Source organism: Astatotilapia calliptera, chromosome 23 (assembly GCF_900246225.1).
Source record: "Astatotilapia calliptera chromosome 23, fAstCal1.2, whole genome shotgun sequence".
Taxonomy (NCBI): domain Eukaryota; kingdom Metazoa; phylum Chordata; class Actinopteri; order Cichliformes; family Cichlidae; genus Astatotilapia; species Astatotilapia calliptera.
This window is the reverse complement of record NC_039323.1, coordinates 32,764,854-32,776,081: the sequence shown is the minus strand read 5'-3', so window position 1 is coordinate 32,776,081 and position 11,228 is coordinate 32,764,854. Positions and strand designations below refer to the sequence as shown.

Here is an 11,228-nt window from a genome sequence, read left to right as displayed (position 1 = left end):
TTTGCTCAACTTCCAGGCAACTGAAAAGTGACAACGAATCAAAATGAAGAATGCCGTTGATTGACACATGACCTGGTAGTAAATATAATAGAGCAGGGGTCACTAGCAGGCGGACCGGGGTCCGAGTCCGGACCCAGTCGCCATCCTATATGGACCCGGACCTATAGTTAACAAAATATTAAATTATATTTAATTTTGACGGGGCGATTCAATTTTAAGCGGTAACCTTACATTGTATTAGACCAGGGAACATACAAACCAATTGTGTGCGAGTTAAGCCACCCACGTGACACTACTTAGCCAATCACATCTGCGCATTCAAGGCGATCGCAACTCTGAGTGCAGACACAGACAGACAGAGGAAAGACATGGTGAGAGGTGAATGACAAGCGAGACGATTAACGATAGAGTGAGACAAGACGTGAGCGGGAGTCACAAGAGGTAAAACAACTATGGCGCTTTCAAAAAAGAGAAAAGTAGACACCGAAAATAGAACTTTCAAGACTGAATGGACTGACGCATATATGTTCATTCTTCCGGCCGCAAGCAGCAAACCAGTGTGTCTCATATGTTCAGAAACCGTGGCACTGATTAAAAGTGGCAATGTCAAACGCCACTATGAGACAAAGCACAAAGCTTTTGAACAATCATACCCACCCAAGTCTGAACTCAGGTCCCAGAAAATTAGCAGTCTCAGAGCCCAATATGATCAGTCCACAAGGATCTTGACCAGTTCTTTCACCGCCCAACAACGTGCTCATGAATGTTCCCTCAGAGTTGCTTGGATTTTAGGTCAACACAAAAAGCCCTTTGCAGGTGTTGTCAAAGAGTGCATGAGTGCAGTAGCAGAAACATTACTTGAGGGTAAACAAAAAGAAGAGCTTCATGACAAAATAAAGCAAATACCTATGTCAGCATCAACAGCCACAAAGAGAAGTGAATTATTAGCTCAGGATGTGCTATCCCAGCTGGAAGAAGCTATTCATAAGACACCACGTGTAGGCTTGGCTGTAGATGAGTCCACTGATGTGTCTGACAATGCTCAGCTGTTAGTTTATGTAAGGTTCTTCAACAATGATAAGAAAGAGTTCTGTGAAGACCTGCTAGGTGTAACTTCCCTTCAGAGCACTACAAGAGGAGAGGATATTTACCTGGCCATTAAGGAAATGTTAACAAAGCGAGGAATAGAGCCAAACCAAGTGGTTTCAATAACCACAGATGGAGCCCCTGCTATGATGGGGAGAGAGAAAGGAGCTGTAGCAAGAATGAAAGAGGACAATCCTGAGCTAATCTCTTATCATTGCATTATTCATCAGTCAGTGTTATGCTCCACCCTGTCAGACGAGTATGCTGAGGTGATGAAAACAATGATGAAAATGATAAATTTTCTCAGGGCATCTTCTTCTTGTCAGCATCGCATGCTCAGGGAATTTCTCAGAGAAGTTGATGCACACGCTGATGATCTTCTGCTTCACAACAATGTGAGATGGCTTAGCAAAGGCAGGGCATTGGAGCGATTTTGGTCCATCAGAAGTGAAGTAGCAGCTTTCTTGGAAGAGCTGGAAAGTCAAAAAGCAACAAACTTTTCTCTCTTTTTAAATGATGGGAAAAACATGGATATTGTGGCCTTTTTGGTTGATATCACTTCACACCTGAATGAACTGAATTTGAAGCTGCAGGGCAAGGACAATTCAATTTGTGAACTGATGACAGCTGTCCGCTGCTTTCAGAGGAAACTTGAAGTGTTCAAAGAAGACCTGCAAGGAGACTATGCACACTTCCCAACAGTGAAGGAACAGGTTCAGGGACAGAGAGATGTGTCCTCTTTTGTTGACTTTGTTGATAAGCTGATTGAAAACTTCAGCAAACGTTTTGATAGCTTCAGCTTTGGACAGCAGCTCACCATGTTCATAAAGAACCCATTTGCCATCACTGATGTCAGAGGGTTCTCAAAGGAAGTCACACAGCACTTCAAGTGGGCAAATGCTGGGCCTCTTCAAATGCAACTAATTGATCTCCAAGCAGATGTGGCCCTGAAAGAGCAGTTTGGAAGAACTGAACCTGCCACTTTCTGGCCCCAATTGGTCTCTGAGACAGCTTTCCCAAATCTGAGGAAAGTAGCCCTGTACATCTTGACCATGTTTGGCTCCACATACAGCTGTGAGGCAGCTTTCTCCACAATGAACATAATAAAAACTAAATATCGTTCCAGGCTCACCAATGAGCACCTACACATGTGTATGAGAATGGCCCTGACACCATTCCAGCCCAGATTTAAAATCCTAGTAGAGCGAACTAAAGCTCAGTTCTCTCACTGAACAACAGAAAGTTGGGACGTGGAATATAACGGGGTGAAAGAAAGAGAAACTGTAAAATTGTTCAAATGTTTTGATGTTATCTGTTGAAAATGTATTGAGACTGTTAAGTCGAGATGTAAAATGTAAAGAAAAAGGGAAACTTTTTTTTTCTGAAATTAAGCACTTTGTTTTAAGATGCACAATTTAGCCATTTTATTTATTTTCTCTAATTCATTTTAAACAGCAGCCCTATTTCTAATGTAGGCCTACTGTGTGTTTCAGTGTTAACAATAAATTTTGTTGAAATGTTTTAACTTGTATTTTCATTGATTTGACAGTCTATTGTTCATACGTTCAGATATAAATTAAAAAAAAAAAAAAAAGGTTGCTTCTCTATCACAATCATAACGTAAGTTAGACATTATGATGTCCCGGACCTCTGCTTGAGAAGATTTTCTCCAACTGGACCTCCTCAAATTTTAGTTTAATACCCCTGTAATAGAGGGTCACCCAGGCAACAGCAGCTTGGAAAGTCCGCCGTCAGCTTCAAAACGATACGTGAGGAACGAATCGCTTCGTGCGTGGAGGCAGCTACAGTCCTAACAAACGCTCCAGCCTGTCTGTTTGTTTACAGCATCTCAGAATAAAAACCACAAAGGGCACCGCTCTGTCTGTAGTAGCAAAGTTCACCTACTTGACCTTTGAGACCGGGAAAAGGGAAACACAAACACACACACAATCACCACTATGAGCACCTGTGTGTTTATCTGGCAAATGTCATTCCTGAAAATAAAGTGTAGCCGTCTCTCTTTAACGGAACCAATGATCAAACATTTCCGATCCCTGGTTTTAAATCATGCTGCCACAGTAGCAGTTAACATGGAGATCAAACTGAAAGCTCAGCATTAGAAAGTCTTTGATCTCAGCTCCGAGAGTGCTGGCGCAGTTTAAATAAGAACCTCTTCTTCCATCATTATCCAACATGCTTTTCAACCCTACAACGTACCAAAAGACCCAACTGATTCTCAGCAGTGAAAATAATTATACCACAGCAGATTGTGGAGTCTAATATATTTCATCACTCCTCCAAACTCCCACCAGTCTCTCGTGGCTGCCGGCTAATTGCTGTCAGCGACACTGCAGAGAGGACATTTTTCACATCATGTTCCATCAACAAAGAAAAGACTAATGTTATTTCTCCTCGCACTTCATAAATCGTGTCGCCTCTTTTCTCTCTCTCTCCCACATGAAATGAATTAGAATTTTCAGTGAAGGCCTGTGACTTTGTAGTGATGCATTTGTACTTCTCATTAATGGCTCACACTGTTTATTAAAGATACCAGACATCTGAAGCACAGTTTGACTCAATCAAATATGACTCAGTCCAACACCAGAGCTGTGCGTGGGACTCTGTGGGAAGTCACAACCAGGACATGTCTCCACCATAGTTTGTTGGCTGCACCAACTCAGGATATTGAGGGGTAAAACCACAGCTACAAACAGCAGAGCTCAGCTGTTCAAAGGAAAAACAGGATTACGTGATTTGATACAATCAGGTAATTTAATCTAGTTATCTCAATCAATCCTCCAGTTTCTGTTGTTTAAATAATTTAAATCGGATAAGGGTTACTGTAAATAACCCTGAATGCGTTTCCTTGCACCTTATTTTGGCACTCATTCCTGTTTTCTACTACCAACTTCCTGTCCGTGTGTAGAAGCTTTTATTTTGATGGGACGATTTCCTGTAAAACTGTTTTTGGCGCAGTTTTCAGCAGCAGTCGCGGGAGTTTAGAAAAGTGATGGCCTAACGGAGCCTATGGTGATTTCTTTTGTCATTAGCAGCCCCCTTGATAGAGGCACAAGGTATGGTTATGATGTAAATAAGGAGACGTTTAGATGTTTTTGTGACAGTCGCTACATTTGTTAAATGTTACGTTGAAACGAACTTCATGTTATAAGGTTTACGATTGTAAGAGTGTGGATTATTTTGCTTACACGCTGTTTCTATGTATACATCCCCAGCTCTTACGGTGAGATTGATGGTTTACTGCCATTAAACCTTCAAAACGTCATCAGTAAAGTGTCATCCTTCATTCGGGGGGGTTCGCTACAGTAAGAGCTTACTTCCGGGAGCAGTAAGAGCTTGCCTCCGGGAGCAGCGAGAGAGAGAGCTTCCTGCGATCGGAACGGTAACGGCACGGCACGGAGCAGCAAGCTACAGCAGCGGTCCGGTAACAAGCAATTGCTCTCAAAATGGAAAATATAGAAGGAGGTCAGTTAAACGAAAAGGAACAACGAAAGGAATTAACATGCGAAGCTGATGAAACAGCTAATGAAACATTCCCAAGGCGGTCAGAACGGCCCAGTGCGCCCACAGAGAAAATGCTCTTATATCAAAGGGATGAACAGAATAAAAGAGAGAAGAAACTGCTAACCATTTATGAACATTGGAAAAGTCAGGTCAGAATATACAGAGAAGACCTGAAAATTGATTTATCAGATTCACGGTTAGCAGAAATGGCTGATGATATTGAAAGGACAGTAAATGATATGACAAAGGCATACAGTGAATACAGAGAGCGTAATGAACCATCCCATGTCATAAGGCGCAAAATGGACTCTTGTGAATCAGTGACAAAGGACATTATGAAAATCATATCTGAGCGTTTAGCAGCTATAGATGAGTATGATGCAGATAGAGAAAGGCAGCGCCTCCATCAGCTCTTAGCCTATGAACATGCTAAGTCCATATTTGGTACTGCATCACAGTCAAGTTACCAATCTGAAGTAAGCATTGCAGCCAAAAGAATTGATGCTGTTGCAGAATTAGCTGCAAAAGAAGCTCAGTATAAAATCACACAAGAAGAAATAAAACAAAAACAAAAAATAAGAGAAATGGAAGAGAAACACAGGAGGGAATTGGACGCACAAAGGTCTGAACTAGAGCGTTTACAAGCAGAAAAGGAAAGGCAAGCAGCACGTGCAAAATTAGAGATTTATGACAAGGAGTTTAAAGTTGATATGGACAGTCAGTTAATGTTACAGAGCAATCGGATGTCTGTTATCAACCAAACCTTGCACAACCAGCCTCAGAGCTCTCTACAGGTTCATATCACCCACATGTGGAACAATATGCATCCATCCCTGTCAATAATCCTCTACAACAACTGCACTCACAAATTGTCACTCCATCGCCTCCCACAGACGTATTGCAGCTGGCTAAAGCTATTCAAGACAGCATAGCAGTAAGCAGAATTCCAGTGCCTGTGCCCATCGTGTTCAGCGGAGATCCCATCACCTACATCGAATGGAAGGCTTCCTTCATCTCACTGGTGGGCCACAAAGGTATATCTCCAGCTGAAAAACTGCATTTGTTAAAAAGGTATATCACTGGTCCTGCTCTTAAGTGTCTTGAGGGCACGTTCTACCGCAGTGATGAAGAGGCATACAAAGATGCATGGAAAAGACTTGACCAACGCTACGGTCAGCCATTTGTTGTTCAAAAGGCATTCAGAGACAAACTGTCAAAGTGGCCTAAAATCCACTCAAAAGATGCAGAAGGTCTACGGGTCTTTTCTGATTTTCTCACAACTTGTCTGCAAGCAACACCACATGTAAAGGGCTTAGAGATACTAAGTGACTGTGAGGAAAACCAAAAGTTATTGCATAAGATTCCAGAATGGCTTGCAACGCGTTGGAATCGTCAAGTCACAGTTGCTCTTATGAAAGGCAAAGATTTTCCCTCTTTCAAGGATTTTGCAGAGTTTGTAGCACTCGAGGCAGAAATTGCATGTAATCCTGTGACTTCTTCATATGCACTCTATTCATGCAGCTCATCCTTGGAGAAAAGATACGTAAGGGAGACCAAACCAAACAGATCTGTGACTCAAGTCTTCACTACACAAGCCACAGTACAAGGAGAAAAAACTAAGTCAAATGACACAAGGTTAAAGGTGGCCTGCATGTTCTGCAAAGATGAAAGTCATCAGTTGTCAAAGTGCCCAAGCTTCTCAGAGAAGTCACTAGACCACAAACGGACATTTGTGAAGGAAAATAAACTGTGCTACGGGTGCTTAAAGGTGGGCCACAATGCCAGAGACTGTCGTCATCGCCACAAATGTGACACTTGCAAAGGACGACACCCCACCTGTTTGCACAATGAGAGTCACATGGCAAATGAAAGGCCTCAGAGCTCTACAAACGTCGCTTCAACCACAGAAAATGATACCATGGCAGCCACAGCTCTGAATGTTACTAAGGTGGGTCAATCAGGTAGTACCTCCATGATTGTTCCTGTGTGGGTTTCCACTACTCAGAGTCCTTCTAAAGAGCAGCTTGTGTACGCTTTATTAGACACACAAAGTGACAACACATTTGTCAGTGAGGAGATAACTAACCAGTTACAAGCAGCATCCCATCCAGTTAAGCTAAAACTAACCACGATGCTGGGAGTTCGCATGACAGTCAAAAGTCAGAGAGTAGCAGGGTTACGTGTGAGAGGTTATAATTCAGATGTTCACATTGACCTTCCACCATCCTACACAAAGGACTACATCCCATTTAACTATGACAACATACCCACAAATGAAACTGCAAGGCAATGGCCCCATCTGTCAGAGATCGCTGATCAGATACCCCCTCTCCTGAGTTGTGATGTTGGACTACTCATTGGATTTAACTGTCCCAGAACTCTAGCTCCAAAACAGGTTCTACTTGGAAAAGACAATGAGCCATTTGCCATACAGACAGACCTAGGGTGGAGCATTGTTGGTGGCTCATCAGAGTCAAATGAAACTGAAACAAGTCTGTGCCATAGGGTCATGGTAAAGGAAATGCCTGCTGTAACACCAATGGACATGATCAATGTTCTTGAATCAGATTTCAAGGACACAAAGGCATGTGACAAAACGGTCTCACAAGAGGATCTCGTTTTTCTGGAAAAACTTAAGGAGGGGATAAAGAAAAATGAACAAGGATACTGTGAGATGCCTCTTCCATTCAAGCAAAGGCCAAACTTACCAGACAACAAAAGGCTTGCAGAGATCAGACTGGAACACTTAAGGAGAAGGTTGAACAAGGATGAGAACTACAAAAATGATTATGTTGCATACATGAATGACATAATTGAAAGAGGAGACGTGGAAGAAGTACACAACGAAGGAACACAAGGTGAACAATGGTACATCCCCCATCATGGGATTTACCACCCCAAAAAGCCCACAAAACTGCGTGTCGTATTTGACTGTTCAGCCAAACACAATGGAACAAGTCTCAATGATCATCTCCTCCAAGGGCCAGACTTAATAAACAATCTGACTGGCATTCTCTTGAGATTCCGGCAACATCCTATTGCCTTAATGTGCGATATAGAAAAGATGTTCCACCAGTTCCACGTCAGTGAGAGGGACCGGGACTATCTACGTTTCCTCTGGTGGAAAAACGGTGATACAAGCACACAACCTCAAACATACAGAATGAAGGTACACCTTTTTGGTGCGTCATCATCTCCAGGCTGTGCAAATTATGGACTGAAGTACTTAGCCAAAGAGCACTGCCACTCGCACCCAGCAGGTTCACAGTTCATTGAGAAAGACTTTTATGTCGACGATGGAGTTACGAGCACAAACACAGTGAAAGAAGCAATGCAGTTGGCACAAGAAGCCAGAGAAATCTGCCGCAAAGGTAACCTGCGTCTCCACAAGTTTGTTTCTAACAATCACACTGTTTTGCAAAGTATACCTGCATCAGAGTGTGCTGTAAACATTAACATAAGAGACTTGACATTCAAAGACATGCCACAAGAAAGAGCACTAGGCATCCAGTGGAGCATTGAAAAGGACTGTTTCAAATTTGACAACACACTGAAAGTCCAGCCAGCCACACGCAGAGGTATTCTATCCACTGTTGCGTCAATCTACGACCCACTTGGATTTTTAGCGCCATATGTGCTGAATGGAAAGAAAATCTTGCAAGAAATGTGTCAGCATGGTGTCGGGTGGGACGACCCCATACCTAATGCACTCAAGCCAAGGTGGGTGAGTTGGCAAAGTGACTTTGTAAATCTAGACAAGCTAAACATACCTCGCTGTTACCTGCCTGCTAACTTTGGTGAAACTAAAGAAATAGAGTTGCACCACTTTTCAGATGCAAGCTCAAGTGGTTATGGACAATGTAGCTATCTGAGGGCAAAGAACGCTAAAGGTGAAGTTCACTGCTCTCTGGTAATAGCAAAGGCTCGAGTTTCTCCAACTAAACTGACCACAATCCCCAGACTTGAACTAACAGCAGCTGTTATTTCAGTCTCAGTCAGCAACATGTTATGGGAAGAACTGTGTTATGGTGCAAAGGAGTACTTCTGGACTGATTCAAAGGTGGTGCTAGGCTACATAAACAATGATGCACGTCGTTTCCACACCTTTGTAGCTAACAGGATTCAGAGGATCAGGGAAAGTACAAGCCCTCAGCAGTGGTTTTACGTGCCATCAGAACTGAATCCAGCTGACGGTGCTTCGAGAGGTGTAACTGTCAATGAGTTAAATAAGTCTATCTGGTTCACTGGCCCCTCCTTTTTGTGGAAAAATGAACTGCCCACAGCACAACCTGTCGAGCCGGATCTGACCATAGGAGATCCAGAAGATGAAGAAGGGAGTGTGGGAACGTCAGATAAAGACTGTCAGAAGTGTGCTGAAATCCATGAAATCCAATGCACCGTTGCCCCCACCTGGTGCCTTTTCAAATGAGGACCTGTACAGCAAGAAGAGGTGGCGCCGCGTGCAGTTCCTTGCAGAGCAGTTCTGGAGCCGCTGGAGACGAGAATACATTCACAACATCATTTCAAGGCAAAAGTGGCACTCACCAAAGAGGAATCTAAAAGTAGGTGATGTTGTGTTGGAAATGGATGAACTGGCACCCAGAGGGGAATGGAGACTTGCAAGAGTTGTAGAGACTGTCAGTGGAAAAGATGGACTTGTGCGAAGGGTAAAGATCTCACTTGGAGAAAAGAGACTCAATAATAAAGGTCAACGCTCTACTAAACTATCAGTTGTTGAGCGTCCAGTACAAAAGCTTGTATTGCTGTTAGAAAGTTCCTAAGGTAACTCCTACATGGGTTATTTTGTTTGGGAAAATTATTCATTTTGGTTCTTATGTAAACCAATTATTCGCAATTTTGGTGGGAGTGTAAATAACCCTGAATGCGTTTCCTTGCACCTTATTTTGGCACTCATTCCTGTTTTCTACTACCAACTTCCTGTCCGTGTGTAGAAGCTTTTATTTTGATGGGACGATTTCCTGTAAAACTGTTTTTGGCGCAGTTTTCAGCAGCAGTCGCGGGAGTTTAGAAAAGTGATGGCCTAACGGAGCCTATGGTGATTTCTTTTGTCATTAGCAGCCCCCTTGATAGAGGCACAAGGTATGGTTATGATGTAAATAAGGAGACGTTTAGATGTTTTTGTGACAGTCGCTACATTTGTTAAATGTTACGTTGAAACGAACTTCATGTTATAAGGTTTACGATTGTAAGAGTGTGGATTATTTTGCTTACACGCTGTTTCTATGTATACATCACCAGCTCTTACGGTGAGATTGATGGTTTACTGCCATTAAACCTTCAAAACGTCATCAGTAAAGTGTCATCCTTCATTCGGGGGGGTTCGCTACAGTTACTTTGATCCAAAATATTAGGAGTACTCTGATCCCAGCAGAGGGCTGGATTCAGACTGGATTGCAAAGGAAACGTGAAATAAAAACTCAAAATGTTCTCAGCAAACAGTGTAAAAATAGTGATGCAATTCTCTTAACTCTGACTTTCTACACTGCTCAAAAACTTACACTTCGAAAATACATCAGCTCTAAATGGGAAAAAATCATGCTGGAGACATTGAGGGCTAGCAGGAGAGACCATGCGCTTACCTGCTGCTCTCTGGCAGGTAGCTCCATGCCCTCCTGGGTTTTAAATGCACCTTAGAACACACATGCATCAACACTACAATGAGCGGGTGGAGGGAGGTTTGGAGTCTTCTCCCACCCCCATTCTCTGCGACCTGCTGGAGCGGGGGGGCTAGGAGGAGGAGTTGGCCGTCCGACTGCGGTCTGGGGTGTGGGGCCTCCCTGCTGCTGCGGAGTCGGGGCGGTCTGCCTCTCCCCACCGCAGAGAAAAGGGTAACACCACCTGGGTCTGGGTGCAGTTCCCCCCTCCAGGGGCAAGGGTACCTAGACCCGGTTCGTAGAGTACGCTTGGGGAGTATGATCGTGTGTACAGCGTCTCATCATTTCTGTCTCCACGTTGGTTGAGTGTGGAGTAAGTGCATATGAGAGCATGAGGGTGGGAATGGATGTTTGTGTCTGTGTGTGCCTGTATGTCTGTGTCTATATGTCAGGTTGGGTGTCAGGCGCCACCTCTCTGGGGACATCTCAGGCCCTCCAAGGTTTGGAGGCCTATCTCCCCCTACCACCACTTCCCCTGCCAGTGGCGGACTCCCTCAGGTATCGGTGCGTTGGCGGTTCTTTGTGTCTGGGGATGGGCGTCCAGGTACACACCGGCTCACTCCTTGGCGGCCGCTTATCGGGGCCTGGAGCCTGGGGCTCGCTCGGGCCACTTCGGAGGTGGGGTGCCCCCGGCCTCTCGGCCTGGGGCTCGGTCACTCAGGCACAGCTGGCTGCCGGCGGAGCTCACGGGCGCGTCACTGCAACTCCCCCTGGCTTCTGCTCCGCGGCTGCTGAGTGAGCCCTCATCTGGGACTCTCCTCAGCTCTTACTGAGACAGTGGCGCGGCTGCCCCTCTGTTGGTCTTCCTTGGTATCTTGTGTTCTGGGGGCCTCTGGATGTCTGGAGTTTTGATCTCCTCCATACCTGCTTCATACCCTGGAGGACGGGGCTGTGGCTCCCCACACTCCCTAGCAGATCGTTACATGGAGAAACCTTTGGAATGCA

General features: G+C 44.3%; 1 protein-coding gene across 2 annotated transcripts; it reads left to right on the top strand.

Moving 5' to 3' along the window:
• Positions 1-3,952: 3,952 nt before the first annotated feature.
• On the top strand, positions 3,953-10,188 carry LOC113016861 (uncharacterized). Of its 2 annotated transcripts, none has more exons than XM_026160018.1 (2): positions 3,953-4,160; positions 4,320-9,853. In XM_026160018.1, exon 2 carries the CDS (start codon positions 6,020-6,022, stop codon positions 9,035-9,037), a length of 3,018 nt encoding a protein of 1,005 aa, XP_026015803.1. In that variant the 5' UTR covers positions 3,953-4,160; positions 4,320-6,019; the 3' UTR covers positions 9,038-9,853. The 2 variants fall into 2 exon arrangements, 1 of the variants encoding a protein (XP_026015803.1); XR_003271318.1 differs by lacking the exon at positions 3,953-4,160 and adding an exon at positions 9,868-10,188 and having other exon boundaries at positions 5,336-9,708.
• Positions 10,189-11,228: the final 1,040 nt, after the last annotated feature.